The sequence below is a fragment of the Lolium rigidum genome, chromosome 1 (genome assembly GCF_022539505.1).
Source record: "Lolium rigidum isolate FL_2022 chromosome 1, APGP_CSIRO_Lrig_0.1, whole genome shotgun sequence".
NCBI classification, from domain to species: Eukaryota; Viridiplantae; Streptophyta; class Magnoliopsida; order Poales; family Poaceae; genus Lolium; species Lolium rigidum.
In genome coordinates, this window is record NC_061508.1 from 264,554,054 (window position 1) to 264,580,795 (window position 26,742).

The following is a 26,742-nucleotide window of genomic DNA, read 5'->3' on the forward strand; positions in this document are numbered from 1 at the left end:
GCTATGAAGTACATTATTATCTAACAAATATCTCGATTTCTAGAATGTGTGATTGTCTACCATAGTCTCGATAGAGTTGAGCTATATGTTACAACGGCTCAGATCTCATAATCTTTGTCAATCGCCTAAACTTTGTAGATTTGTGGTATTTGTCACTAGGGTACCAACAAATTGGTGTTTGTTCAAAACCCCTGATACTCGCTGTTTTTCTTACATTAGCCCCAATAGAGGAGTGTCTCTAAAAAGAACAAGGTGGTGGAAATGCTCGTAGGGCGAGTCATCCTTGATCCATGATGGTTAAGATTAAGCACTCTTCTCTTCTTGTTTAGTTGAAGCCTACTAAAAAGAACTCCTCGAACCTAGAGCAAGTAATCCGATCAAAGTATTATAGTAGGTCCGGGCAATGGATTTGATAAACGGGCATCAACCATCACTGCTTACGTTCTTCAAAAGAATCGACACTACATATTGTAGTGCTATCTATTACATTAGAGAATCCCCACTATCGAATGTTTCGAGTATTTAATTATCTGTTCGACGACCTAGCTATCTATTGACGACTCTGCAGTTCTTCCTGATCTGTCCGGCGGCGCCGGTGAGCGGGTTTATGTTCCCCATTTTTATCATGGCCGTCACGAAATCTTTCCGGAAGAGCGCAGGGTTGGCGCTGTACTGCCGCACCAGCGCGTCTTGCGACCCTCCGTTGAAGAGCTCCTGGTCGGAGTGGAGCAGGCCGCGCCGTGCCATGAGGTTCTGGTAGTAGGAGTTGTCAAACACCCTCGAGCTGTGCAAGTCCATGGGGGCCAGGTGGCTGTCGCCGCCGGATCGCGGACATGTCTTGCGCCGCCGCGCAGAGAATGAGGAGTTGATGTTGGCGTCGTTGTAGACGTGGTCGCGGAAGGTAGAGCAGCGGGCCAGGCCGATGGTATGCGCGCCGGACAGCGCCGTCATGTCGGTCGCTGAGAGCCCTTTGCTGGCGAACGTGGAGATGAGCGTGGAGAGGCTTGAGCCGGAGCTGGGGAGGTTGGCGTTGGCGAGGGATTGGCTCGCCGTCGTCGAGTCGCGCCGGCCCAGCGGCACTTTCCAAGTCGGTCCACGGAGCTGATAAGGTCGCAGAAACATCAAATTAACTAGAGTAGCAAAGCAAACCGGCAGTGTCGGCGATCTTTGGCAAGGACGTACCAGAAATGTTCCGTCGCGCGCGGCAAGGGCGAGGATGTCGGCGCAGGAGACGACGCCGGGGCACTTGGCCTCCACGCGCGCCTTGATGGTATCGATGACGTCGAAGCCACGCAAGGAGTTGGCGTTCGGGCCAGCGGACTTCTCGCCTCCGGCGGCGTCCAGAAGAATCGAGCCGTCGCAGCCCTGCATTACATCCATGTTAGTTAGATACGCCCAGAATATCATACTCCCTCCGATCCATATTACTTGATGGTAAAATAGATTTATCTACAACTAAAATATGCCTAGATACATCTATATTAGCATCAAGTAATATGAATCGGAGGGAGTACTAGAGTTTCGCTGAGCGTTCCTGAAGTGTGCGACTTATGTTACCTGGACAAAGCAGTCGTGGAAGAAAAGCCTCAGAAGCGACGCGCCGAACCGCTGTTCCTTGACGACGGCCTGCTTCATCACCTCCGACACGGTAGTCTCAAGACTGGGGCAGGATCTGGAGTAGAAGGTCGTCGAGAGCTGCGCATGGGCATGGTCAACGAAGGAGAGGAGGGAGACGGCAAGCAGGCAGTGTATTATCCTAGCATCAGCCATGGCGATCAACTACTTTCGAGATTTGCCTCACTTTGTTGATTGCATCATCTGTAAATTCTGGCTTTCTATTTATAGCTCCCCCGCAGACTTCCAATCATGATCCTTTATGGTTAAAACTGGAAACTATGTTTTACTGCTACGGAACAAAACGGAAACTATGGTAACAATTAATTGTTTGTTATCTTCATGAATTATTTTGAGGGAATAAATAATTTCATACCAGTTTGGGAATTTATTTGTGCTTAAGGGTATTGGTGGGTAGGAGAAGACTTACGGATCCGCCTTCACCTTTAAAAACTGTCAGAAAAATATGGCATAGGATTTATTTTTTCTACTAAAAAGGAGGTCATGAGGCGAGCTACAAGTCATGGGACCCACCATATCGGGGATGTCCTAGTGGACCGCGCCATGGGTCCTCTCTTGCTCCCGTGGCTCCTTCCATGCCCTCCCAAACCTCGGGGTCTTCGTCGTCCCGAAGGACAAAATGCTATTTTTTCTCGATTTATTTAGAGTCTTTAAGGTATCTCAACTATAAATATGAAAAAAAAAATTTTGTATGCCTCCTAAAGTTAAGTAGAATTGCTAATAAGTTTTAACAAAAATTCGATAAATCATCTAAAATATGGTAAATAGTACCCAATTTGTTCTAATAAAACAATATAAACTAAATGTACATGGCCTAAAATAGATGACACAAAATGCATCTATCAACATGTGGTCCACCCAGCAGTTATACTCTGCCACACGCGTGGGTCCATCTTGGCCAACCTCTGATTTTTCCAGTATTTTATCTTGCTCCGGAAAGTTTAGCAACTTTTTTGTTTCTTTTCTAACCAGAATTGACATTGGAGATGTCCCATCACTCTATGTGTACTGAAAAATCATCACTATGTATAATGCTATTTGGTGATGCATCTGAGTTTTTTTACCAGCCACTGTACGCCTGGCCCAGGGTAGGGGCCCGGGGCGGCCATCATGGGCCATCACATAATGGAGGGGATCCATATCTCACTTGTCATGTGTAACTTACAGGTCACACGAATAACGTTGGAAATCTGATAGTTTTTTTTTGTTGCAAATATGATAGTTTTGGAGTTGAGCAAGCTCTAACTCAATTCTCGCGTGGATGAGAATTAACAAAACCTATATAGCCGCACTCCCAATCCGATATATCTTATGCATTTCTTTAGTCTAGACAACTTGTTAATGTAAAAACGAACAAAATGAATATAACATATTGCTAATTTCCCCATCCTGAATCTGGCTTAGTGCCAAATTTTGATCAAATGTATGGTAGTAGTAGAGATATATTTAAATTTGGAGAAAATAATATTTTTACTTGCTGCATGTATGGTGGCTTTCCAATGTATGTAAATGGTTTAATTTAAACTCTATCTCTTGATTTGGGTTGTACTTCACTAGCGATCATGTAAGCTTCGCCCCCTATATCCAAACCTGACCGTCTCCTCCTTTGGCCCGAGAAAAGAGGCCGAGTCACTGTTGGGAGGAGACGGATGCCAAGATTCAGTAGGAGAGCGCAACAGTGCACATGTCCACTGGCCACCACGACAAGAAGGAGATCTTAGAGAATGTACCATTGAGGTATAAACATATGTATATACCTCATTTTCCCCATTAATTAACTTGAGATTTTGGGTGAATTGATTAGGCGCTCTAAGATCTAAATAACACAATTCAAGTAAATAAATTGTAGGAATCACTAATTCCCAGCTAGCGGATAAATAGTTTAGCGCCCACCCGATTCACCATCTGTTAGATCGAGGAGGCCACGAATCATTCTTGCTTGTCACTTGTTTCACGCGATCAACTCATATCCTATATTGTTTTTTTTTATTTTCTGGACGCAACTCTCTTTGTGGACCTTGTGTGTGTGTGGTCAGTACCAAGAAGCACATATGAGACTTCGTGGGGTTAGGTACGCCTTTTCTTGTGACATTTTTCTAACACCTTTTTTCTTAGATAATTTTGTAGCTACAGGAATTTGTTATGTGCCTGTCTTTTCGGCTGCAAATCAGGTTTCAATTGAGGTTTGTTTTCCAATTTTAAATGGAGTTTAAAATAATAATTTTTTTAGTTGCAACTAGTGTTTGAATTAATTTGTTTTTACCAGTTACAAGTAGGGTAGAAACTGAGGTGTTTTCCAGTTGCAAGTCAGGTTGCTTCAGTTGTAAGCCAGGTTGCAACTGAGCTTTTTTTTTCTTTTTTCATTTACAAGTGAGGTTACAACTTAGATACTTTTCTATTTACAAGACGGGTTGTCAAAAAGATATAGGAGTTACATTTTCAAATAATAAAAATATGCTTAAATATTAGATTTACGTTGTGATTCGTCCTACATAAAGTATTTTTAATTGTTTGATTGTTTTGTGTATCAAGTTTTGCTGGCTTTCTAGGTGTTACAACAAAGGACGTGTCTAGCGAGCAAACGGGGGCCTGTTAGTCGAATCGAGCCCTCACCCCAGAAATAGAAAGTTGGAACTGGTCATCGTAGAGCGTTCAAACGAAAGCAGAAAGTCCACGCACTGGTTCACACGTCAACGAAGTCCTTGGCGTCGACGACCACCGGGGCAGTCCCCGTCGCCGTGCGCATCCGCTCCGGCCCAACCTCCCCGCCGAGATCCACCTTTTCCATGCCATGGACGACCCGGTTCACTTCCTCAATTCCTCCCGACTTCACGATCCACCACCCGATACCTCCACAATCCTCTGCCTCCCGGCTCCCGCCGGCGGGGTGGAGCCGACTGTGAATCTGGACCAGTACCTCGCAGCAGTCACACTGAATAGCGCCCGGAGGGTGGCCACGGCCTGGGAGGCGGCACGGCGCCGAGTTCGTGAGGAGGAGCATCGGGGCCGTGCGTGGGAGCGAAGGTCGCGCGACGGCAGAGGAACGTGGGGGATGGGGAGGGACAAAGCTGCCGCGGCGGCGCAGGGAAGGGAACAGGATGCGCGCAGAGGACCGCCAGGGGCCAGGGTGGAGGGGATGGCCGGCGCTGCCTGGCTCTCATGGTCGTTAGGGAAGAAATTGGGACAGGAAAAGGGAAGGAAAGGGGAAGAGATAGGAGAAGAGGAGAAAAACGGGTCGCACACGGCTGCAGTCCTTTCTTTTACTGAAAATGGGTTATACGTGTGCTTAATGAAAATGCTTCATGACATGTCTGATCCAATAAAGTACTGTCGAAGGGGCAACTTAGAATATATGTGAAGCAAAATTTATTCGCTGTTAGGGATGCAACTTATCGTATAAGATCGGCTTAGCTTGATGGCATGAAGGAAGTGGGACACGACCAACCTCGGTAGCGTTATCGCGAGATTCACTGTTAGGGATGCAACTTATCCTATAACTCTAATCAAGATCCGCTCAGCTTGATGGCATCAAGGAAGTGGGACACGACCGACCTTAACGGCAGCATTCTCGCGAGGGCGGTATGGCATCATGTGCTTGTTTTGCAAAATGGATCCGAGAAGCCAAACTCCATGTGCGAAGCAACAACTTACGTTGGGCAAAAAAATACAACTTAGTACATATGTCAGCAAAACTCAACTTGGCACACATGCGAAACAAAATACAACTTAGTACATATGTCAGCAAAACTCAACTTGGCACACATGCGAAACAACGGTTTACTGTCCGTAGTATGCAACTTAGCAAAGTTATAGAGGAAATTTACTTCTGTAAAAGCAACTTAGCTCATGTGTGACAACAATAAATATTGCATGAAAATACAACTTAGCATATATTTGAACCACCAATTTATATTCTTTGTCGAAGCCATTGCAACAACTCTAGTGTCACGGCAAATCAGTAGGCAACTTCACGACAATGGTACACAACTTCACAACAGGGATGCTAGCTAATTAGTACTACTGGTAGATAACTTAGACACGATAATAGACAACAATGACGATGCACAACTTTACCATTCATCCCCAAATGGGGTTGCATTTGGTGGATGCTATAGTTGCCGCACCCGCACTATTTGAACAATTTGTTGTCAGTAATGTTTTAGTTGCGTCATCCCCTACTAGGTTGCAACTAGAGAAGATACAATTGCTGCACTCCTTAAAAATAAGTAATTTCACACTTAGGTGTAGAGGTATAGAACTTCACAGGTAGAACATGCAACTTTGCAGTAGGGGTATACAAATTAGTAATAATGAATATACAACTTAGCAAACACATGGGTCTATAATTTATTATGCAAAATTACAACTTAGCTCACATGCGGAACCAATAATACCGCCGATAAAAATACAACTTAGAAGATGTCCCAAGAAACAATTTGTTGTCTTTGTGGCAGCCAACGCCGCGAGGTGTAGCTCCACCTCGATCAACCCCAGCAGGTGATTTGTGCCATGACATGAGGCACAACACTAGATGCTCCGTGTGACAACCAATGGAAAAGTTACATAACGGGAGGAAAGTACTAGGGTCTCCTCAAACCTGAGATTCAAGAGTCAGGAAAACTACAATAGGATTGACACCAGCATGCATTTTTAATGCCAATTTTACAAAGGACTTGTTTAAGGCATCAACACTCTTAGATGATATTATGTGCACAAATCAGGCCAGTTGTACATACTTCCCAAGTTTTATGCTTCATCTTTCTTAAGTTTCAACAATCTGCAAAGGGAAGAAAACCAAGGAGCATTATGGCCAGGATATTAGAAGTTGATTACAAGCACTGCAACTTAGCTACACACAAAAGGCAACTAGGTAATATGATAACTACAACTTCGTGGCATGACAAACTGCAACTTACCTGCACACAAAAAGCAACTAGGTAATCTGATAACTACATCGTCATGGCCTGATAAACTACAACTTAGTGGCATGACAAACTGCAACTTACCTGCATAGGAAAAAGGGACTAGGTGATCTGAAAACCAACAACTTAGTTAGATCCACTACCCTATGTACATGCAGATAACACACAAATCATCTCGCATTATGGTATCTACCAACAACAATCATGTCTGCAAAGTATAATGAGCATGAACTTAATCATGCCGCAGTATGTTTGGGCTTTGACTTAAACAATAGGCATCTTCGGAACTACATGACGACAAGTCCGCTATCGACCAGCGATAATCTACTTGCGGTACTTGTGGCCGGTTGAGAAAAGGCAAACTTAAATTAAACGAGAGAACTACTAATAGGATTTTTTTGTAAAATCAAAAACTTAGGTTAGATGATGGTAAAACAACTTAGCTAGACAACAAAGGGCAACTTAGTTAAATTATTAGCAAACTCATGCTTGCTGAGAAAAGCAACTTACTTAAAACATTAGACAAACTTCCATCCATATATACTGAAGCAATTGTTATCTGGCTGATTGACTACAATCAAAAAGCAAACAACCATTACAACCAAAGGTAGTGTTCAGTACCAATTTATGTAAAAAAGGGACATATGTGGCATGACATAAGATTGAAGTAAATTGCATATGGCACCTAGAAAACACTAAAAACATACGGGGTCTACACACATTTGCAGTAAACGTGAGAACATTCACTGCTGTCACATTAAACGTAAGCTGTGCGATGGTCCTATCAGTAGCCAACTAAAAAAGTCATGTTGCTAAAAGCAAACTTAGCTAGATTATGAAAACAACTCAACCATGATGCCAAAAGGAACTTAATTGAATTAGTAGTCAACTATGAAATCCTTGTTGCTAAAGAACAAACTTAGCTATATTGGAAAATACAATTTAATCATGTTGGAAAAATCAACTTAGTTAGATTAAGTAGCTAAATTAAGGTTGTTGATAAAAAAGAACCTAAGCATGATGGAAAATCAACTTAGCTAATTCAGTAACCAACTTAACCATGTTGACAAAACAACTTAATTAAATTAGTAAGCAACTTAAGTATGTTGCTTAAAAACTATTACAAATCCGATACCCTATTACAGAACTACTAGGTAATGTTGAGGAAGATAAGGGGTTCATGAAACAGCCTTGTGGTTAAAAAAATGAGACGAGATAAACAGCCTCATGATTTCTGGGTCATATGATACACTATTAAACCATAACAAATCCTTCACAATGCATATATCAGCGAGCATCATCATGGAAACGGACAAGGTGAAGCGCCTCGTGGTTAACACAATGAGATGAGATGGCCAAGTTGATGGTTTTTGTAGAACCTTAAAAAGAATGGGGATCTAAAAAAATGCACTGGTATGTCCATAATCTACCCCCTATAAAACGAGTACCATCTTGAGAACGTAGCTCGTTGCCCTATCTAATGCAAGTTGTGCACAAACAAGTAGGTTGGACAGGTGCAACAAAAACGAGTGGGTGATGGGCACCGCGAGATGAATCCACTCATATAAATTATGACTGCGGTACGAATCCATACACAACATGGCACCATGAGGATCACATAGACTGGTTTGCTATTTTATACAGAGCGTAGCAGGTATAACAAAGTGGTTTGAGAACGGGGGATTAATCAACATGGTGATGGAAACAACTTAACTATGCTGAATAAAACAACTTAATTATAATCAGTATACAATTGAGGGGATGAAAAAAGGTAACTTCGTTTAAATCGTTAATGTACAACTTAATTTTCATGAAATAACAACTTAGTGAGATAGCAAAACGCAACTTAATTAAATCACTATACTACTTAGGGGAATTTGATAGTAAGTCAAAACTTAGATTAAAATGATGGAAATAACTCAAGTATGCTGAATAAAACAACTTAGTGCATATTACCATGCAACTAACATTGATCTTGGAAACAACAGGGAGGGTTACAGCAGCAACTTAGTTAAATAGCCATACCTTTTGTTGGACCCCAAACAAGATGCAAAAACAACCCAAACAGAGTGTTTGTGGCCCCAACTTAGTAGCAACATAACCGTAAATTAGCAGTAACTTAGTAGACTTAGCAGTAGCTAGTTAGCAACACAACAGTAGGCTTACAAATAACCTAACAGTAAATAGTGCAACTTAGCAGCAGATAGGTTCACCTTGGTCACTGGTGTCTGGTACTGGTTGATCATATCTGCTGCCGCACCCCATCTCTCTGTACACCCATGGATGTCTTAAAGTAAAGCTGAAAAATTTGCAGCAAAAAAGAGAATATGTATTACATTCTGTGGTAAAAAAATTAGTATGTTGTGTCTCATTAAAAATCGTGCATTAAAGAGTAAGAAAAGGAAACAGCTTTAAAAAAGTTATCCAAAATGAAAATATGGATACATTTTGTTCAAAACTTTATGCAACTGCTCTCCATGTTTGTGTAATTGATTTACATCAGGGCCGCTGGAATAAATTAGTATGTTCAAATACTTGTTTTCGGTGGAATTTGATTTTGTTCTTTTTCCAAAAAATAATTGTGACCTGGACCTTAATGAACCACCTATAAAATGCATGCAACTAATGCCACCTGCAACTCATCTAGTTCGTACTGTCGGCTAAACTCAGCTAGTCATCGACAACTTAGCAAAAACGTAGCAAATACCAAGACAAGAAATCATCAGACATTATTGTATGCTACTTGGCTACCAGGACAGTAGTAGCTCTAAATTCCCAGAGAGCATTCTCATTTCGAAAGGTAAAGGTGCCAAGGGAGAGAAATAGAGCACCAACATGTAGTGCACCGTAGGAGTTTCGCCTCGGACTTGAGCACCACTGTAGCATTTTGCACTGCCCAGCAGCATGGATGTGACCACTACCTGCAAATTCAGTAGAAGAATTCAGGAATGTAATTGATGGGGCCAAAACAAAGTCTTCAGCTGGACTATCCTAAAAATGTTTTCTATGTAATAAGTAACTGCAGAAAACAAAGGTCTTATTCTGTAAGAAAGAAGGCAAGCATGCTGATGGCGTGTAACTCACACGTTCGTTGGGAACCCCAAGAGGAAGATATGATGCGCACAGCAGCAAGTTTTCCCTCAGAAAGAAACCAAGGTTTATCGAACCAGGAGGAGCCAAGAAGCACGTTGAAGGTTGATGGCGGTGGGATGTAGTGCGGTGCAACACCAGAGATTCCGGCGCCAACGTGGAACCCGCACAACACAACCAAAGTACTTTGCCCCAACGAAACAGTGAGGTTGTCAATCTCACCGGCTTGCTGTAACAAAGGATTAACCGTATTGTGTGGAAGATGATTGTTTGCGAGAAAACGAGTAGAACAAGTATTGCAGTAGATTGTATTTCAGTAAAGAGAATTGGACCGGGGTCCACAGTTCACTAGAGGTGTCTCTCCCATAAGACAAACAGGCATGTTGGGTGAACAAATTACGAGTTGGGCAATTGACAAATAAAGAGGGCATGACCATGCACATACATATTATGATGAGTATAGTGAGATTTAATTGGGCATTACGACAAAGTACATAGACCGCCATCCGAGCATGCATCTATGCCTAAAAAGTCCACCTTCGAAGTTATCATCCGAACCCCTCCGGTATTAAGTTGCAAAGCAACGAGACAATTGCATTAAGTATGGTGCGTAATGTAATCAACAACTACATCCTTAGACATAGCATCAATGTTTTATCCCTAGTGGCAACAGCACAACACAACCTTAGAACTTTCCGTCACTCGTCCCGGTGTCAATGCGGGCATGAACCCACTATCGAGCATAAATACTCCCTCTTGGAGTTACAAGCATCTACTTGGCCAGAGCATCTACTAGTAACGGAGAGCATGCAAGATCATAAACAACACATAGATATAACTTTGATAATCAACATAACAAGTATTCTCTATTCATCGGATCCCAACAAACGCAACATATAGAATTACGGATAGATGATCTTGATCATGTTAGGCAGCTCACAAGATCCGACAATGATAGCACAATGGGGAGAAGACAACCATCTAGCTACTGCTATGGACCCATAGTCCAGGGGTAGACTACTCACACATCACACCGGAGGCGACCATGGCGGCGTAGAGTCCTCCGGGAGATGATTCCCCTCTCCGGCAGGGTGCCGGAGGCGATCTCCTGGATCCCCCGAGATGGGATCGGCGTTGGCGGTGTCTCTGGAAGGTTTTCCGTATCGTGGCTCTCGGTACTGGGGGTTTCGTCACGGAGGCTTTAAGTAGGCGGAAGGGTAGGTCAAGAGGCGGCACGAGGGGCCCAGACCATAGGGCCGCGCGGCCAGGGCAGGGGCCGCGCCGCCCTATGCTCTGGCTGCCTCGTGGCCCCTCTTCGTCTTGCCTTCGGACTTCTGGAAGCTTCGTGGCAAAATAGGACCCTGGGCGTTGATTTCGTCCAATTCCGAGAATATTTCCTTACTAGGATTTCTGAAACCAAAAACAGCAGAAAATAGCAACTGGCACTTCGGCATCTTGTTAATAGGTTAGTTCCAGAAAATGCACGAATATGACATAAAGTGTGCATAAAACATGTAGATAACATCAATAATGTGGCATGGAACATAAGAAATTATCGATACGTCGGAGACGTATCAGCATCCCCAAGCTTAGTTCTGCTCGTCCCGAGTAGGTAAAACGATAACACAGATAATTTCTGGAGTGACATGCCATCATAATCTTGATCATACTATTTGTAAAGCATATGTAGTGAATGCAGCGATCAAAACAATGTATATGACATGAGTAAACAAGTGAATCATATAGCAAAGACTTTTCATGAATAGCACTTCAAGACAAGCATCAATTAAGTCTTGCATAAGAGTTAACTCATAAAGCAATAATTCAAAGTAAAGGCATTGAAGCAACACAAAAGAAGATTAAGTTTCAGCGGTTGCTTTCAACTTGTAACATGTATATCTCATGGATATTTTCAACATAGAGTAACATAATAAGTGCAATAAGCAAGTATGTAGGAATCAATGCACAGTTCACACAAGTGTTTGCTTCTTGAGGTGGAGAGAAATAGGTGAACTGACTCAACATTGAAAGTAAAAGAATGGTCCTCCATAGAGGAAAAGCATCGATTGCTATATTTGTGCTAGAGCTTTGATTTTGAAAACATGAAACAATTTTGTCAACGGTAGTAATAAAGCATATGTATCATGAAAATTATATCTTACAAGTTGCAAGCCTCATGCATAGTGTACTAATAGTGCACGCACCTTGTCCTAATTAGCTTGGACTACCGGATCATCACAATGCACATGTTTTGACCAAGTGTCACAAAGGGGTACCTCTATGCCGCCTGTACAAAGGTCTAAGGAGAAAGCTCGCATTGGATTTCTCGCTATTGATTATTCTTCAACTTAGACATCCATACCGGGACAACATAGACAACGAGATAATGGACTCCTCTTTTATGCATAAGCATGTAACAACAATTAATAATTTTCTCATTTGAGATTGAGGATATATGTCCAAAACTGAAACTTCCACCATGGATCATGGCTTTAGTTAGCGGCCCAATGTTCTTCTCTAACAATATGCATGCTTAACCATAAGGTGGTAGATCGCTCTTACTTCAGACAAGACGGACATGCATAGCAACTCACATGAAATTCAACAAAGAGTAGTTGATGGCGTCCCCAGTGAACATGGTTATCGCACAACAAGCAACTTATTAAGAGATAAAGTGCATAATTACATATTCAATACCAGAATAGATTTAAAGCTATTTGTCCCATGAGCTATATATTGCAAAGCGAATGATGGAATTTTAAAGGTAGCACTCAAGCAATTTACTTTGGAATGGCGGAAAATACCATGTAGTAGGTAGGTATGGTGGACACAAATGGCATAGTGGTTGGCTCAAGTATTTTGGATGCATGAGAAGTATTCCCTCTCGATACAAGGTTTAGGCTAGCAAGGCTTATTTGAAACAAACACAAGGATGAACCGGTGCAGCAAAACTCACATAAAAGACATATTAAAAACATTATAAGACTCTACACCGTCTTCCTTGTTGTTCAAACTCAATACTAGAAATTATCTAGACCTTAGAGAAACCAAATATGCAAACCAAATTATAGCATGCTCTATGTATTTCTTCATTAATGGGTGCAAAGTATATGATGCAAGAGCTTAATCATGAGCACAACAATTGCCAAGTATCACATTACCCAAGACATTAATAGCAATTACTACATGTATCATTTTCCAATTCCAACCATATAACAATTTAACGAAGGAGAAACTTCGCCATGAATACTATGAGTAGAAGCTAAGGACATACTTGTCCATATGCTACAGCGGAGCGTGTCTCTCTCCATAAAGTGAATGCTAGGATCCATTTTATTCAAACAAAACAAAAAACAAAAACAAACCGACGCTCCAAGCAAAGCACATAAGATGTGATGGAATAAAAATATAGTTTCAGGGGAGGAACCTGATAATGTTGTCGATGAAGAAGGGGATGCCTTGGGCATCCCCAAGCTTAGACGCTTGAGTCTTCTTAGAATATGCAGGGGTGAACCACCGGGGCATCCCCAAGCTTAGAGCTTTAACTCTCCTTGATCATGTTGCATCATACTCCTCTCTTGATCCTTGAAAACTTCCTCCACACCAAACTTAGAACAACTCATTAGAGGGTTAGTGCACAATAAAAATTAACATATTCAGAGGTGACACAATCATTCTTAACACTTCTGGACATTGCATAAAGCTACTGGACATTAATGGATCAAAGAAATTCATCCAACATAGCAAAAGAGGCAATGCGAAATAAAAGGCAGAATCTGTCAAAATAGAACAGTTCGTATTGACGAATTTTAAAATGGCATCAGACTTGCTCAAATGAAAATGCCCAAATTGAATGAAAGTTGCGTACATATCTAAGGATCATGCACGTAAATTGGCTTAATTTTCTGAGCTACCTACAGGGAGGTAGACCCAGATTCGTGACAGCAAAGAAATCTGGAACTGCGCAGTAATCCAAATCTAGTACTTACTTTACTATCAAAGACTTTACTTGGCACAACAAAACACTAAACTAAGATAAGGAGAGGTTGCTACAGTAGTAAACAACTTCCAAGACACAAAATAAAAACAAAGTACTGTAGGTAAAAACATGGGTTGTCTCCCATAAGCGCTTTCTTTAACGCCTTTCAGCTAGGCGCAGAAAGTGTGTATCAAGTATTATCAAGAGACGAAGTGTCAACATCATAATTTGTTCTCATAATAGAATCAAAAGGTAACTTCATTCTCTTTCTAGGGAAGTGTTCCATACCTTTCTTGAGAGGAAATTGATATTTAATATTACCTTCCTTCATATCAATTATAGCACCAACAGTTCTAAGAAAAGGTCTTCCCAATATAATGGGACAAGATGCATTGCATTCAATATCCAAGACAACAAAATCAACGGGAACAAGATTATTGTTAACGGTAATGCGAACATTATCAACTTTACCCAAAGGTTTCTTTGTAGAATGATCAGCAAGATTAACATCCAAATAACAATTTTTCAGCGGTGGCAAGTCAAGCATATTATAGATTTTCTTAGGCATAACGGAAATACTTGCACCAAGATCACATAAAGCATTACAATCAAAATCTTTAACATTCATCTTAATGATGGGCTCCCAACCATCCTCTAGCTTTTTAGGAATAGAGGCTTCGCGCTCTAGTTTCTCTTCTCTAGCTTTTATGAGAGCATTTGTAATATGATGTGTAAAAGCCAAATTTATAGCACTAGCATTAGGACTTTTAGCAAGTTTTTGTAAGAACTTTATAACTTCAGAGATGTGGCAATCATCAAAATTCAAACCATTATAATCTAAAGCAATGGGATCATCATCCCCAATGTTGGAAAAAATTTTAGCAGCTTTATCACAGGCAGTTTCAGCGAGTTTTAGTAGTTTCAGCAGTTCTCGCGCTTTGCATTAGAAGTGGAAACATTGCTAACACCAATTCTTTTATTAGTATTAGTAGGAGGTGCAGCAACATGTGTAGCATTAGCATTACTAGTGGTGGTAATAGTCCAAACTTTAGCTACATTCTTCTCTTTAGCTAGTTTTTCATTTTCTTCTCTATCCCACCTAGCACGCAGTTCAGCCATTAATCTTATATTCTCATTAATTCTAACTTGGATAGCATTTGCTGTAGTAACAATTTTATTATGATGATTCTCATTAGGCAAAACTTTCGATTTCAAAAGATCAACATCAGCAGCAAGACTATCGACTTTAGAAGCAAGTATATCAATTTTCCCAAGCTTTTCTTCAACAGATTTGTTAAAAGCAGTTTGTGTACTAATAAATTCTTTAAGCATGGCTTCAAGTCCAGGGGGTGAATTCCTATTATTGTTGTAAGAATTCCCATAAGGGTTAGCATAGCCGTTGCCATTATTATAAGGATATGGCCTATAGTTGTTACTAGAATTGTTCCGGTAAGCATTGTTGTTGAAATTATTATTTTTAATGAAGTTTACATCAACATGTTCTTCTTGTGCAACCAATGAAGCTAATGGAACATTATTAGGATCAATATTAGTCCTATCATTCACAAGCATAGACATAATAGCATCAATCTTATCACTCAAGGAAGGGGTTTCTTCGACTGTAATTTACCTTCTTACCTTGTGGAGCTCTTTCCGTGTGCCATTCAGAGTAGTTGATCATCATATTATCAAGAAGCTTTGTTGCTTCACCAAGAGTGATGGACATAAAGGTACCTCCAGCAGCTGAATCCAATAAATTTCGTGAAGAAAAATTTAGTCCTGCATAGAAGGTTTGGATGATCATCCAAGTAGTCAGTCCATGGGTTGGGCAATTTTTAACCAAAGATTTCATTCTTTCCCAAGCTTGAGCAACATGTTCAGTATCTAATTGTTTAAAATTCATTATGCTACTCCTCAAAGATATAATTTTAGCAGGGGGATAATATATACCAATAAAAGCATCCTTGCATTTAGTCCATGAATCAATACTATTCTTAGGCAGAGATAGCAACCAATCTTTAGCTCTTCCTCTTAATGAGAAAGGGAACAATTTTAATTTTATAATATCACCATCTACATCTTTATATTTTTGCATTTCACATAGTTCAACAAAATTATTAAGATGGGCAGCAACATCATCGGAACTCACACTGAAAATTGCTCTCGCATAACAAGATTCAAGTAAAGCGAGGTTTAATTTCAAAGAATTCTGCTGTAGTAGCAGGTGGAGCAATAGGTGTGCATAAGAAATCATTATTATTTGTGGTTGTGAAGTCACACAACTTAGTATTTTCAGGGTTGGCCATTTTAGCAACAGTAAATAAAGCAAACTAGATAAAGTAAATGCAAGTAAACTAATTTTTTTTTGTGTTTTCGATATAGCAAACAAGATAGCAAATAAAGTAAAACTAGCAACTAATTTTTTTGTATTTTGATTTAGTGCAGCAAACAAAGTAGTAAATAAAACTAAGCAAGACAAAAACAAAGTAAAGAGATTGAGAAGTGGAGACTCCCCTTGCAGCGTGTCTTGATCTCCTCGGCAACGGCGCCAGAAATTTAGCTTGATGGCGTGTAACTCACACGTTCGTTGGGAACCCCAAGAGGAAGGTATGATGCGCACAGCAGCAAGTTTTCCCTCAGAAAGAAACCAAGGTTTATCGAACCAGGAGGAGCCAAGAAGCACGTTGAATGTTGATGGCGGCGGGATGTAGTGCGGCGCAACACCGGAGATTCCGGCGCCAACGTGGAACCCGCACAACACAACCAAAGTACTTTGCCCCAACGAAACAAGTGAGGTTGTCAATCTCACCGGCTTGCTCGTAACAAAGGATTAACCGTATTGTGTGGAAGATGATTGTTTGCAGAAAACGAGTAGAACAAGTATTGCAGTAGATTGTATTTCAATAAAGAGAATTGGACCGGGGTCCACAGCTCACTAGAGGTGTCTCTCCCATAAGACAAACAGCATGTTGGGTGAACAAATTACAGTTGGGCAATTGACAAATAAAGAGGGCATGACCATGCACATACATATTATGATGAGTATAGTGAGATTTAATTGGGCATTACGACAAAGTACATAGACCGCCATCCAGCATGCATCTATGCCTAAAAGTCCACCTTCAGGTTATCATCCGAACCCCTCCAAGTATTAAGTTGCAAAGCAACAGACAATTGCATTAAGTATGGTGCGTAATGTAATCAACAACTACATCCTTAGACATAGCATCAATGTTTTATCCCTAGTGGCAACAGCACAACACAACCTTAGAACTTTCTCGTCACTGTCCCGGTGTCAATGCGGGCATGAACCCACTATCGAGCATAAATACTCCCTCTTGGAGTTACAAGCATCTACTTGGCCAGAGCATCTACTAGTAACGGAGAGCATGCAAGATCATAAACAACACATAGATATAACTTTGATAATCAACATAACAAGTATTCTCTATTCATCGGATCCCAACAAACGCAACATATAGAATTACGGATAGATGATCTTGATCATGTTAGGCAGCTCACAAGATCCGACAATGATAGCACAATGGGGAGAAGACAACCATCTAGCTACTGCTATGGACCCATAGTCCAGGGGTAGACTACTCACACATCACACCGGAGGCGACCATGGCGGCGTAGAGTCCTCCGGGAGATGATTCCCCTCTCCGGCAGGTGCCGGAGGCGATCTCTCGGATCCCCCGAGATGGGATCGGCGTTGGCGGCGTCTCTGGAAGGTTTTCCGTATCGTGGCTCTCGGTACTGGGGGTTTCGTCACGGAGGCTTTAAGTAGGCGGAAGGGTAGGTCAAGAGGCGGCACGAGGGGCCCAGACCATAGGGCCGCGCGGCCAGGGCAGGGGCCGCGCCGCCCTATGCTCTGGCTGCCTCGTGGCCCCTCTTCGTCTTGTCTTCGGACTTCTGGAAGCTTCATGGCAAAATAGGACCCTGGGCGTTGATTTCGTCCAATTCCGAGAATATTTCCTTACTAGGATTTCTGAAACCAAAAACAGCAGAAAACAAAGAATCGGCACTTCGGCATCTTGTTAATAGGTTAGTTCCAGAAAATGCACGAATATGACATAAAGTGTGCATAAAACATGTAGATAACATCAATAATGTGGCATGGAACATAAGAAATTATCGATACGTCGGAGACGTATCACATGCATATGCATTTATGCTGAAATCAGACATGCCCAAATATGCTGAAATCAGACATGCCCAAATATGTACTTATGCTGGAATCATGCATGCATATTTGTATATCACCATAAATGCTGACAAGTGCATGAACAAGATCCTTGATACCGAATCCAAAATTCCAAATAGATATTGGACAAACAATTTTCCATTCCCAGTCAAAATCTGCTCCCTTTCTCTCACCCACACATCAGACAGCAAATATGCAAGCATGTAATCACTTTTATTTAGGGAACTTTTATTTAGTTTGCTTCAGGGTGTCAAAACTCTAATTCTTCTGGTGATGGTCTGACCTATGGTGCGGCCGCGCCTCCCGTTGTTGTAACCGACGTGGAGATCCCCACCAGCGTGGTCATGTCACTTTGATAAAGAGCTGTTGCAGCTACCTCCGCAGCCATCTCCTCTGCACGGTCCGATGCCACAAGTTGCTGAAGTTGCTGCTGTTCCTGAAGGCCTGCTGCTCTTCAGAGGCCAAATGAAGCTCATGATGCTGGATGAGCTGCAACAGCTTGCACCGGTCAGAGTCAGACTGTGCAATGTCCAAGTTTGACCAGCACGCAGACTATAAACACAAATCGGGAGGCATCCAGATCTCGGCAGCAAATCAAGAACGCACGCACACCCAGCAAGCAAGCACGCCCGCATGCTCCACAAGCAATCACGCACACAACACACCCTACAAGACCAGGAGGAGAGGAAGGATTGTGAAGTCTTAAGGTGGTTACCTCCATGGAGACGGGCGCTGAAAGCGGAGATGGCGGCGCATTCATGTCGTCGAGGCCTTGATATAGTGCTCAAGGAAGAAGATCCAGAGGCATGCAATACCATGCCGGCGTCCATGGCGCCGCCGCGCTGGAGCTCCAGGTGTCTGGGTTAGACGAATCGGGAGAGGACCTAATAATCGTGTCTTCTCTGCGGGAGGGGGGTGGAGGTGGTGTGATCCGGCAGCGGTTCCACGCTCCTCCAGCGACGGAGAAGGAAGGATGTTTCCAGGGTATCTCGAGGTAGGGTGAGGAGGGGCTGCGTCGGCGGATCTCGGCGGGAGGTAGCAGGAGGGGGCGCCGGAGGTGCTGGTTGCCGGGGATGATCATCGAGGTGGTGGAGCATGCCGGCGGATCGGGAGGGAGACGGTGGAGGGTGGGGTGCTGCCCGCTGTGGGGATCAGAAACGGAGTAGGTGGGGCGGCGCGCTGTTGACCCGGGGGTGGAAACTGTCGGGACGGCGCGTCTTCGCGAGGATTGATCGAGCGCATCGGACGGCTCAAAATCGAGGGCTCGGACAAGCCAGCCAGCACCCGAGCACTTTTTAGCACTTGGGTACAACAAAACAAAGGCTTTGAAACCAAACCAATAAGCCCACACATTGAGTACCTAGCAGTCAGCCAAGCCTAATCAAGCCCATATACCATAGGAGGGAATGCGGTACATGACTAAGTGAGAGCACCATCCCATCTGCTACATCCCTCATATCCTGGGAGAATAGAATTTCCCCTACCTCTCCGGAAATCACCATTAACGGAAGAGTTGGTTGATTCCTCTAGTGTGACCAGCCTGCTCGGGCTAACAAAGGGGTTGATTTGTTTTGATTACTCGACCTTGGTAGGCTCGCGTGTTACCTAGGGTTTTAAGTTAGATCGGATGGAGCTGTTCCAAGAAAAGGGTGGGACGAGTGAGACCTATGTCCATGCAAGGACTATGCCCTTGATCACAACAATGTGTAAATAAGACAAAACTTAATTAAATAAGAAAGTAAAGTAAACAAAGTAGTTTTTCTAAATAATGAAGTGCTGGTATTAAAAGTGCAAGTAAATCAGATATAAAGGTGTTTCTTATTATCTAAGAGCAATTCCAATAGTGTAGCCAGCTGCTGGCTATAAGCCAAGTGCCATGTCATCTATAGCTAACTTAGAGCCAACATATACAATAGTGAGCTATAAAAGTGTAGTACTTTTACAATACATGGTCCACCTTTTAGTCTCACATAGTGCCTAGGAGCACGTGCTAGAGCTGGCTATAAGATAAGAGCCCACTCCTCTTCTCTCTCCTAATCTCTCTCCTCCAACTAAGCAAATTTATATTATTTTATCTCTTATAGTCAGCTGACTGTACCTTATTGTACTTGCTCTAAAATGGACCGGGGTTAGTTTCACTTGATCTCTCCCTCTCTCTCTCATAAACATGGTGGCATAGATAAAGCACTTAATAACATGTAACAAGTGATAGCAAGAAATATTATGTTATTGATAAGCATCCATATGGACTTCAGGGACTAGTATAGAGATGATGCAACACGTATCACTAATACCCCATTAATAAGGAGATCTTAGAGAATGTACCATTGAGGTATAAACATATGTATATACCTCATTTTCCCCATTAATTAACTTGAGATTTTCGGTGAATTGATTAGGCGCTCTAAGATCTAGATAACACAATTCAAGTAAATAAATTGTAGGGATCACTAATTCCCAGCTAGTAGAGAAATAGTTTAGCGCCCACCCGATTCACCATCTGTTAGACCGAGGAGGCCAGGAATCATTCTTGCTTGTCACTTGTTTCACGCGATCAACTCATATCCTATATTCTCATTTTATTTTATGGACGCAACTCTCTTTGTGGACCTTGTGTTGGTGTGGTCAGTGCCAAGAAGCACATATGAGACTTCGTGGGGTTAGGTACGCCTTTTCTTGTGACATTTTTCTAACACCTTTTTTCTTAGATAATTTTGTAGCTACAGGAATTTGTCATGTGCCTGTCTTTTCGGCTCCAAATCAGGTTTCAATTGAGGTTTCTTTTCCAATTTTAAATGGAGTTTAAAATAATATTTTTTAGTTGCAACTAGTGTTTGAATTAATTTGTTTTTACCAGTTACAAGTAGGGTAGAAACTGAGGTGTTTTCCAGTTGCAAGTCAGGTTGCTTCAGTTGTAAGCCAGGTTGCAACTAAGTTTTTTTTTTCTTTTTTCATTTACAAGTGAGGTTACAACTTAGATACTTTTCTATTTACAAGACGGGTTGCCAAAAAGATATATGAGTTACATTTTCAAATAAGAAAAATATACTTAAATATTAGATTTACGTTGTGATTCGTCCTACATAAAATATTTTTAATTGTTTGATTGTTTTGTGTATCAAGTTTTGTTGGCTTTCTAGGTGTTACAACAAAACAAAGGCTTTGAAACCAAACCAATAAGCCCACACATTGAGTACCTAGCAGTCAGCCAAGCCTAATCAAGCCCATATACCATAGGAGGGAATGCGGTACATGACTAAGTGAGAGCACCATCCCATCTGCTACATGCCTCATATCCTGGGAGAATAGGATTTCCCCTACCTCTCCGGAAATCGCCATTGACGGAAGAGTGTTTTTCACTGCAATCTGACTGGTTGATTCCTCTAGTGTGACCAGCCTGCTGGGGCTAACAAAGGGGTTGCTTTGTTTTGATTACTCGACCTTGGTAGGCTCATGTGTTACCTAGGGTTTTAAGTTAGATTGGATGGAGCTGTTCCAAGAAAAGGGTGAGACGAGTGAGACCTATGTCCATGCAAGGACTATGCCCTCGATCACAACAATGTGTAAATAAGACAAAACTTAATTAAATAAGAAAGTAAAGTAAACAAAGTAGTTTTTTTAAATAATGAAGTGCTGGTATTAAAAGTGCAAGTAAATCAGATATAAAGGTGTTTTTTATTATCTAAAATGGACCGGGGTTTAAAGTTTCACTTGATCTCTCTCTCTCTCTCTCTCTCTCTCTCTTATAAACATGGTGGCATAGATAAAGCACTTAATAACACGTAACAGGTGATAGCAAGCAATATTATGTTATTGATAAGCATCCATATGGACTTCACGGACTAGTATAGAGATGATGCAACACTTATCACTAATACCCCATTAATAAGGGAAAAAACTTCGCAAACCAATATTTTGAATAAATAGAGTACTGCCTTAAGAACGTTGACATGAAGTGGGTTTAGTATTACCATCTTGACTAAACAAGGCTATCTAGAATGTCATTAGATGAACATATGGATATATAATATTTTTACCCCTATTGATGTAAGAAATGGGAAGGTAAAACATTACTAGCACAACAATTGTTGTTACTTTCACATGCATAGTACGAAGCTACTTCAAATAACACACGCAGCCCCACATGGGTTTTTTCATACAATTTTGATTAGAACATAGCATACGTGAACATGATGTATGCATATATCAATATCAAAAAAAAATCTATTGCATCTCATTACTCGGCCCATAACAAAAGGTCCGCTATTAAAATATTACAACTATGATCACAATTGATTATGTAGGCAGCTAATGTGTGATACTAAATAGTGAAGAACACAGGGAGAGATTGAGACAAGCTACATTCCCAAACCAATAGTCTACGGGTGGACTACTCTCTCTTCATTATGGTGGCGGCAATGATAATGTTGATAGAGGTGGAGGAGCAACCAGGGGCGACTCCGGTGGAGTTTCACCTCCCAATCTTCGCACGACTTCCCTGTTTGATTGCGCTTGCTTGGTGAAATCTCGCGTATTACCCCCATACTTCACTACGGGAGAACATCTTATTAGACATATCTTCACATATCCATCATCATAAAATTTACGACAATATTCAAGCATATGGTCTCTTCTAGATGGCTCATCTTGAACTTGCACTTCGGCTTGATCAACCTAAAAATCATTTTTTTTCTTTCTTCATAGGATTTTTATCATTCCTGCCACTCTGACCGTCCGTCATTCCAGTTTTGCCAATTGACCGATCGAAATCTCAATCTTGCCATTACTCCTTTAATGTATTTTTCAGTTTTGCCATTCCATCAAATCTCCGTCGTTAGTATGTAGCCACTTTTGTTATTTACTTCTCAATCTGGCCATCATGATTTAGCGGTGATGCCAGTTCAAAGTTTGGAATTACTAATTGATACATTATACATACGATTTACTTTTGATTATGATCAGTGCCTTGGATAATACTTTGCATATCCAATCGTGTTGAAATTTTGTAAATATATTGAAAACCATTAATGATTTGATTGATTAAAGTAATATGTTATACATATATAAAGAGAGTAAGAGCCTAAGGGCTGATCACAAAAAATCATTATCTCAACCTCGACTATGAGTGAACGGAATGGCAAAAGTCATTGCGTACTAATGGGGGAACATTTAAAGGAACGACAAAACTAAGAAGTGCTCTAACGGAGTAGTGGCAAGATTGAAATTTTGATTGGTCAAATGGCAAAAGTGAGATTAGGATCAATCATAGTGGTAGAAGACAAAAACCCTTCTTCACAATGAAGTTAACCGTGAATGCTCACACAATCTTCTTCCTTCCTTCCTCGTGCCATGCTTCCAATAGGTCCACCTCTCATCCAATCTTAGGAAAATACGGAATCATCATTCAGATATGTGAAGGTATAGATCTCTGCATGTGTGAAATAAAGAGGCTCCATTGTTTTCTGTTCAATGCTCATGCTTTTTTCGCAAAGACCAGTTTTCTGACGCTGATGATGCAAAATTTGTGTGTTCAAATTCAAGACACCAAACCTGAAGAAAGTGTGGCAACCGGTGGTCTAGGAATGGTGCAAGGGACGTGAAGGGCGGCGCGGGTGCCGACGTGTAGGTCGGCCTCGCTTCCTGATGTTTATGGCTCTGTTGCGAGACTGACATCGAGCGGGCGAGCAGGAGTCTGTTGGCGGCGGGCGGGAAGCAGTTGCCTGGGGGCGGTGGAGGAGGGGGGGGGGGGTTGTCTACAACGGTCGCCAGGGAGGGTTGCAGTGGGAGCATGTGGGAGATGCGGTGGCAGGCTTGAAGCGGCAGATGCCCAACAACGACGATGGGGATTATGACATCACGGTGAAGAGAGCAAATGAACAGTATGTTTGCAAAACGTGAGTTAGCAGGGTAATTACCACGTAGGGCATTCTCTGCCCGCTCGTGATGAGTCGTCGGATAGACTGGTTTAATGGCCACGATTTGTTGGATCAGATTCTCTGATACTTTTATGTTAGTGTGGATATATTTCACTATTTTCCGATCATTTGATTAAACTAGCTAAATGATACAATTCAACATGGGATGTGACATACAAGATCAAAGATGACGAGTTCAAATCACAAGTACTCCTTTTGTCCCATGAAATATATCTTAATTTATTCAAATTTTGGTGTATTTAGGCACTGTCTAGATACACCAAAATTTGAATTGAATTGAATTTAATATTTAATTCAAATTTTTGTGTATCTAGATACACTATTTAGATACACCGAAATTTGAATAAAGTTGAGATGTAAGGGGTACAAAAAGTAAAATAAAATTAGAGGCGCGAAAATTCCAACGATCCACAGGCTCCTGAGTTTAAGATACAGTTTTTTCTTTTGACGGGATTTTTTTTTTCTTGGGAGGAGTTTAAGATACAGTTGGCCGCGCTTTGGTTCAGCCTTGTTTTTAAGGCAAAACCGGCCGGCCGTATCTGTTTCGGCGACCTGCACTTGGTTCGTGGTCGCTCCCTATACGGAACGGTTGAGGCTCTGCTCAAATTCCGGGGGCACAGGAAAACATGGCAGCGCCTAAATTGATCTGATTGATCAACAATCCAAGCGAGGCCTACCATCCAAGATCCAGCCGCCGCTCTGCTCCTCCCCTCGGAGCCTGCCCTCCGGCCGCCCCTCTCCTCCGGGAACAGCCTGCCCTTCGATGTCCGGATCGAGCCGTCGCCCCTTCCCCGGCCGTCCCGCCTGTGCCCTCCTCGACTCGTATGGATACGTGTTCCTGGCCGGGGACGACAAAGACGCCGCCGGATATGGGTTGCTGGGCGGAGCCGATAACCACACGACCGCGCATACCTTCACCAAGGAAGCAGGAACTATCAGCGTGACCTTCGTTATCGCCGATCTCCCGTGCCTCTCCTACTTCTACGTCCGCTGCGTCGACCTCTCCGCCAGCCCCTTCCACAGCGAGCCCAAGATTGTCTGGTCGACCGGAAACCTCGCGCTCCTCAGCTTGAACATCTCCCCTTACCCGTTGCCACACTACTTCATCTACAGGGCCGGCGGGCGTGGGCGCCGGCCCTCACTCGATCCGCTTCCCGAAGTCAGCTCCCACTTCGCTAGATGGAGCATCGACCCAGACCGTGTCGGTGTCTTGCCTGACGGTGTCAATGGCGGCGCGGACTTCGTATTGGCCGCTTTCAGAAGGGAGAAGGGGCAGTACAAGCTCGACATCTTCAGATCTAAGCACCGTGGCTGGACCTCAGAGCAGTTTGTCCCGGATCTTCCGTCCTGGTTGACGCGGAGCGTAGTTTTCCCCAGCAAGGTGATCGCCTTACGAGGTGGATCGCTGGGCTTCGTCGATCTCTGGAAGGGTATATTGGTCTGCGACGTGCTCGAGTCTCCTGTGCGTGTTCGTTTCGTCCCGCTGCCCAAGCTGCTGCCTAGTAACAGAAAACACTACTGCGAATGGTCGCCACGCCCCATTCGTGATGTCACCTGCACGGACGGTTTTACCATCAGGTTCGTCGAGCTGGAGGATGTATACACCACTAGCAAAACCTGCATTCCCGATATCTCAACCAAGGACCTGTACTTCGATTCCGAAGCGGTCAATCCAACCCAGGGGATTGTAGAAGAACTAGATGGCTGGAGGCTCGTTACATGGTTCAGGGAGATCTCATGGGACTACTGGCGCAAGGGCAGCGTCTCTCATGTAGACCAACTTCGAACTCTCTCCTTACCTCATACAGATCATGGCAGTGCCGCAGAGTCGCCATTGAGAACCCTTGAAACATCTTGTCCTGCTTTGTGTGGTGACGACATTGTTTGCCTCTTATCCAAAAAAAGTCCCCTGGATCATAATGCATGGATTCTTACTGTTGATATGATGAGCAAGACAGTGGGAGAGGGAGTGCCATACAATGCCAAGAGTTCAAGACTTTATAATCCCACGTACATTCCATGTGAGCTGAACACATATTTCAACATCTACTGTGCCGCAGAGAGACCTCAGATTGGTTTGCAAAATACTCGTTCAGGTGAATACTTTTCTCTTCGGTTGCCCCTGCAAAATTCAAATAACTACAACACTTTCAAGGAGAAGCGGCAGCGATTACACTAGTTGTGGCTTTGTGCGCACCTCTGAATCTACTAATGCTAGGGCAACCCACTTTTACGGTTCCTCGAAGTCGGCCGGAGAGTGCGACCGTGCGCGTCCACCAGCCACAACGGCAACAAGGAGATCTTAGATAATGTATGTCTCCAACCTTTCTATGTCCTATGTTATATTTTCATGACGGTCCTATCTGTTTGTAGCTCTGCCCTAGTTTCTATTTACTTAATCAGAGTAGAAATTAGCAGATGATTATAGATATAGTTAGATGGATGATCCATTGACATATTTAAAAAAAGAATACACTACAAGAGAGAAATGTAGACGAGTTGGTGGTAGCTGTCTCGTAGTTACAAATTCACTAACATTGGTCTAGAACTTGAACGCTCTACAAATTATTTTGATTAGTGCGCAAGGTCCAATAGAATTATTTTATTTTTATAACAACCAATCCGTATGAATTGATTGATCAAGATTCAATGGCGGAGGGATACGCCAAGTGTAGCCCGCTTGTACTGATCCATCTAGTGGATAGGCATATGGATAAACAACTTCAAAACTTATACCTAAGTTAAAGATGAAATCGTTCTTTAAAAAAAAGAAATCATTCTTATCTATACCTAATAATAAAGGAGCTAAGGTTTCTGCCAAATTTTTCGTCCAACTATTTTTAGGACCGTTTTGCCCTCCCACCAAAATACATAATACTACACTTTGCCACTATACCGTTTCAGTCTTATTTTGCGTCCTCCGGTCCTCCCACCGAGACCCTCCAGATCCGTCGAGCGTCCAATCGCTGGTTG

General features: G+C 42.4%; 1 protein-coding gene across 1 annotated transcript in view; it reads right to left on the minus strand.

Moving 5' to 3' along the window:
- Nucleotides 1-546: 546 nt before the first annotated feature.
- The window catches only part of LOC124658423 (peroxidase P7-like), a 31,966-nt gene continuing 5,770 nt past the window's right edge, over nucleotides 547-26,742 (minus strand). Inside the window, exons 4-8 of the mRNA XM_047196759.1 lie at nucleotides 26,125-26,142; nucleotides 7,682-7,693; nucleotides 1,558-1,779; nucleotides 1,183-1,365; nucleotides 547-714 (exon numbers count right to left, since the gene is read on the minus strand). Of these exons, the coding sequence (XP_047052715.1) occupies nucleotides 547-714; nucleotides 1,183-1,365; nucleotides 1,558-1,779; nucleotides 7,682-7,693; nucleotides 26,125-26,142 (603 nt within the window). The remainder of the gene's footprint in view (nucleotides 715-1,182; nucleotides 1,366-1,557; nucleotides 1,780-7,681; nucleotides 7,694-26,124; nucleotides 26,143-26,742) is intronic.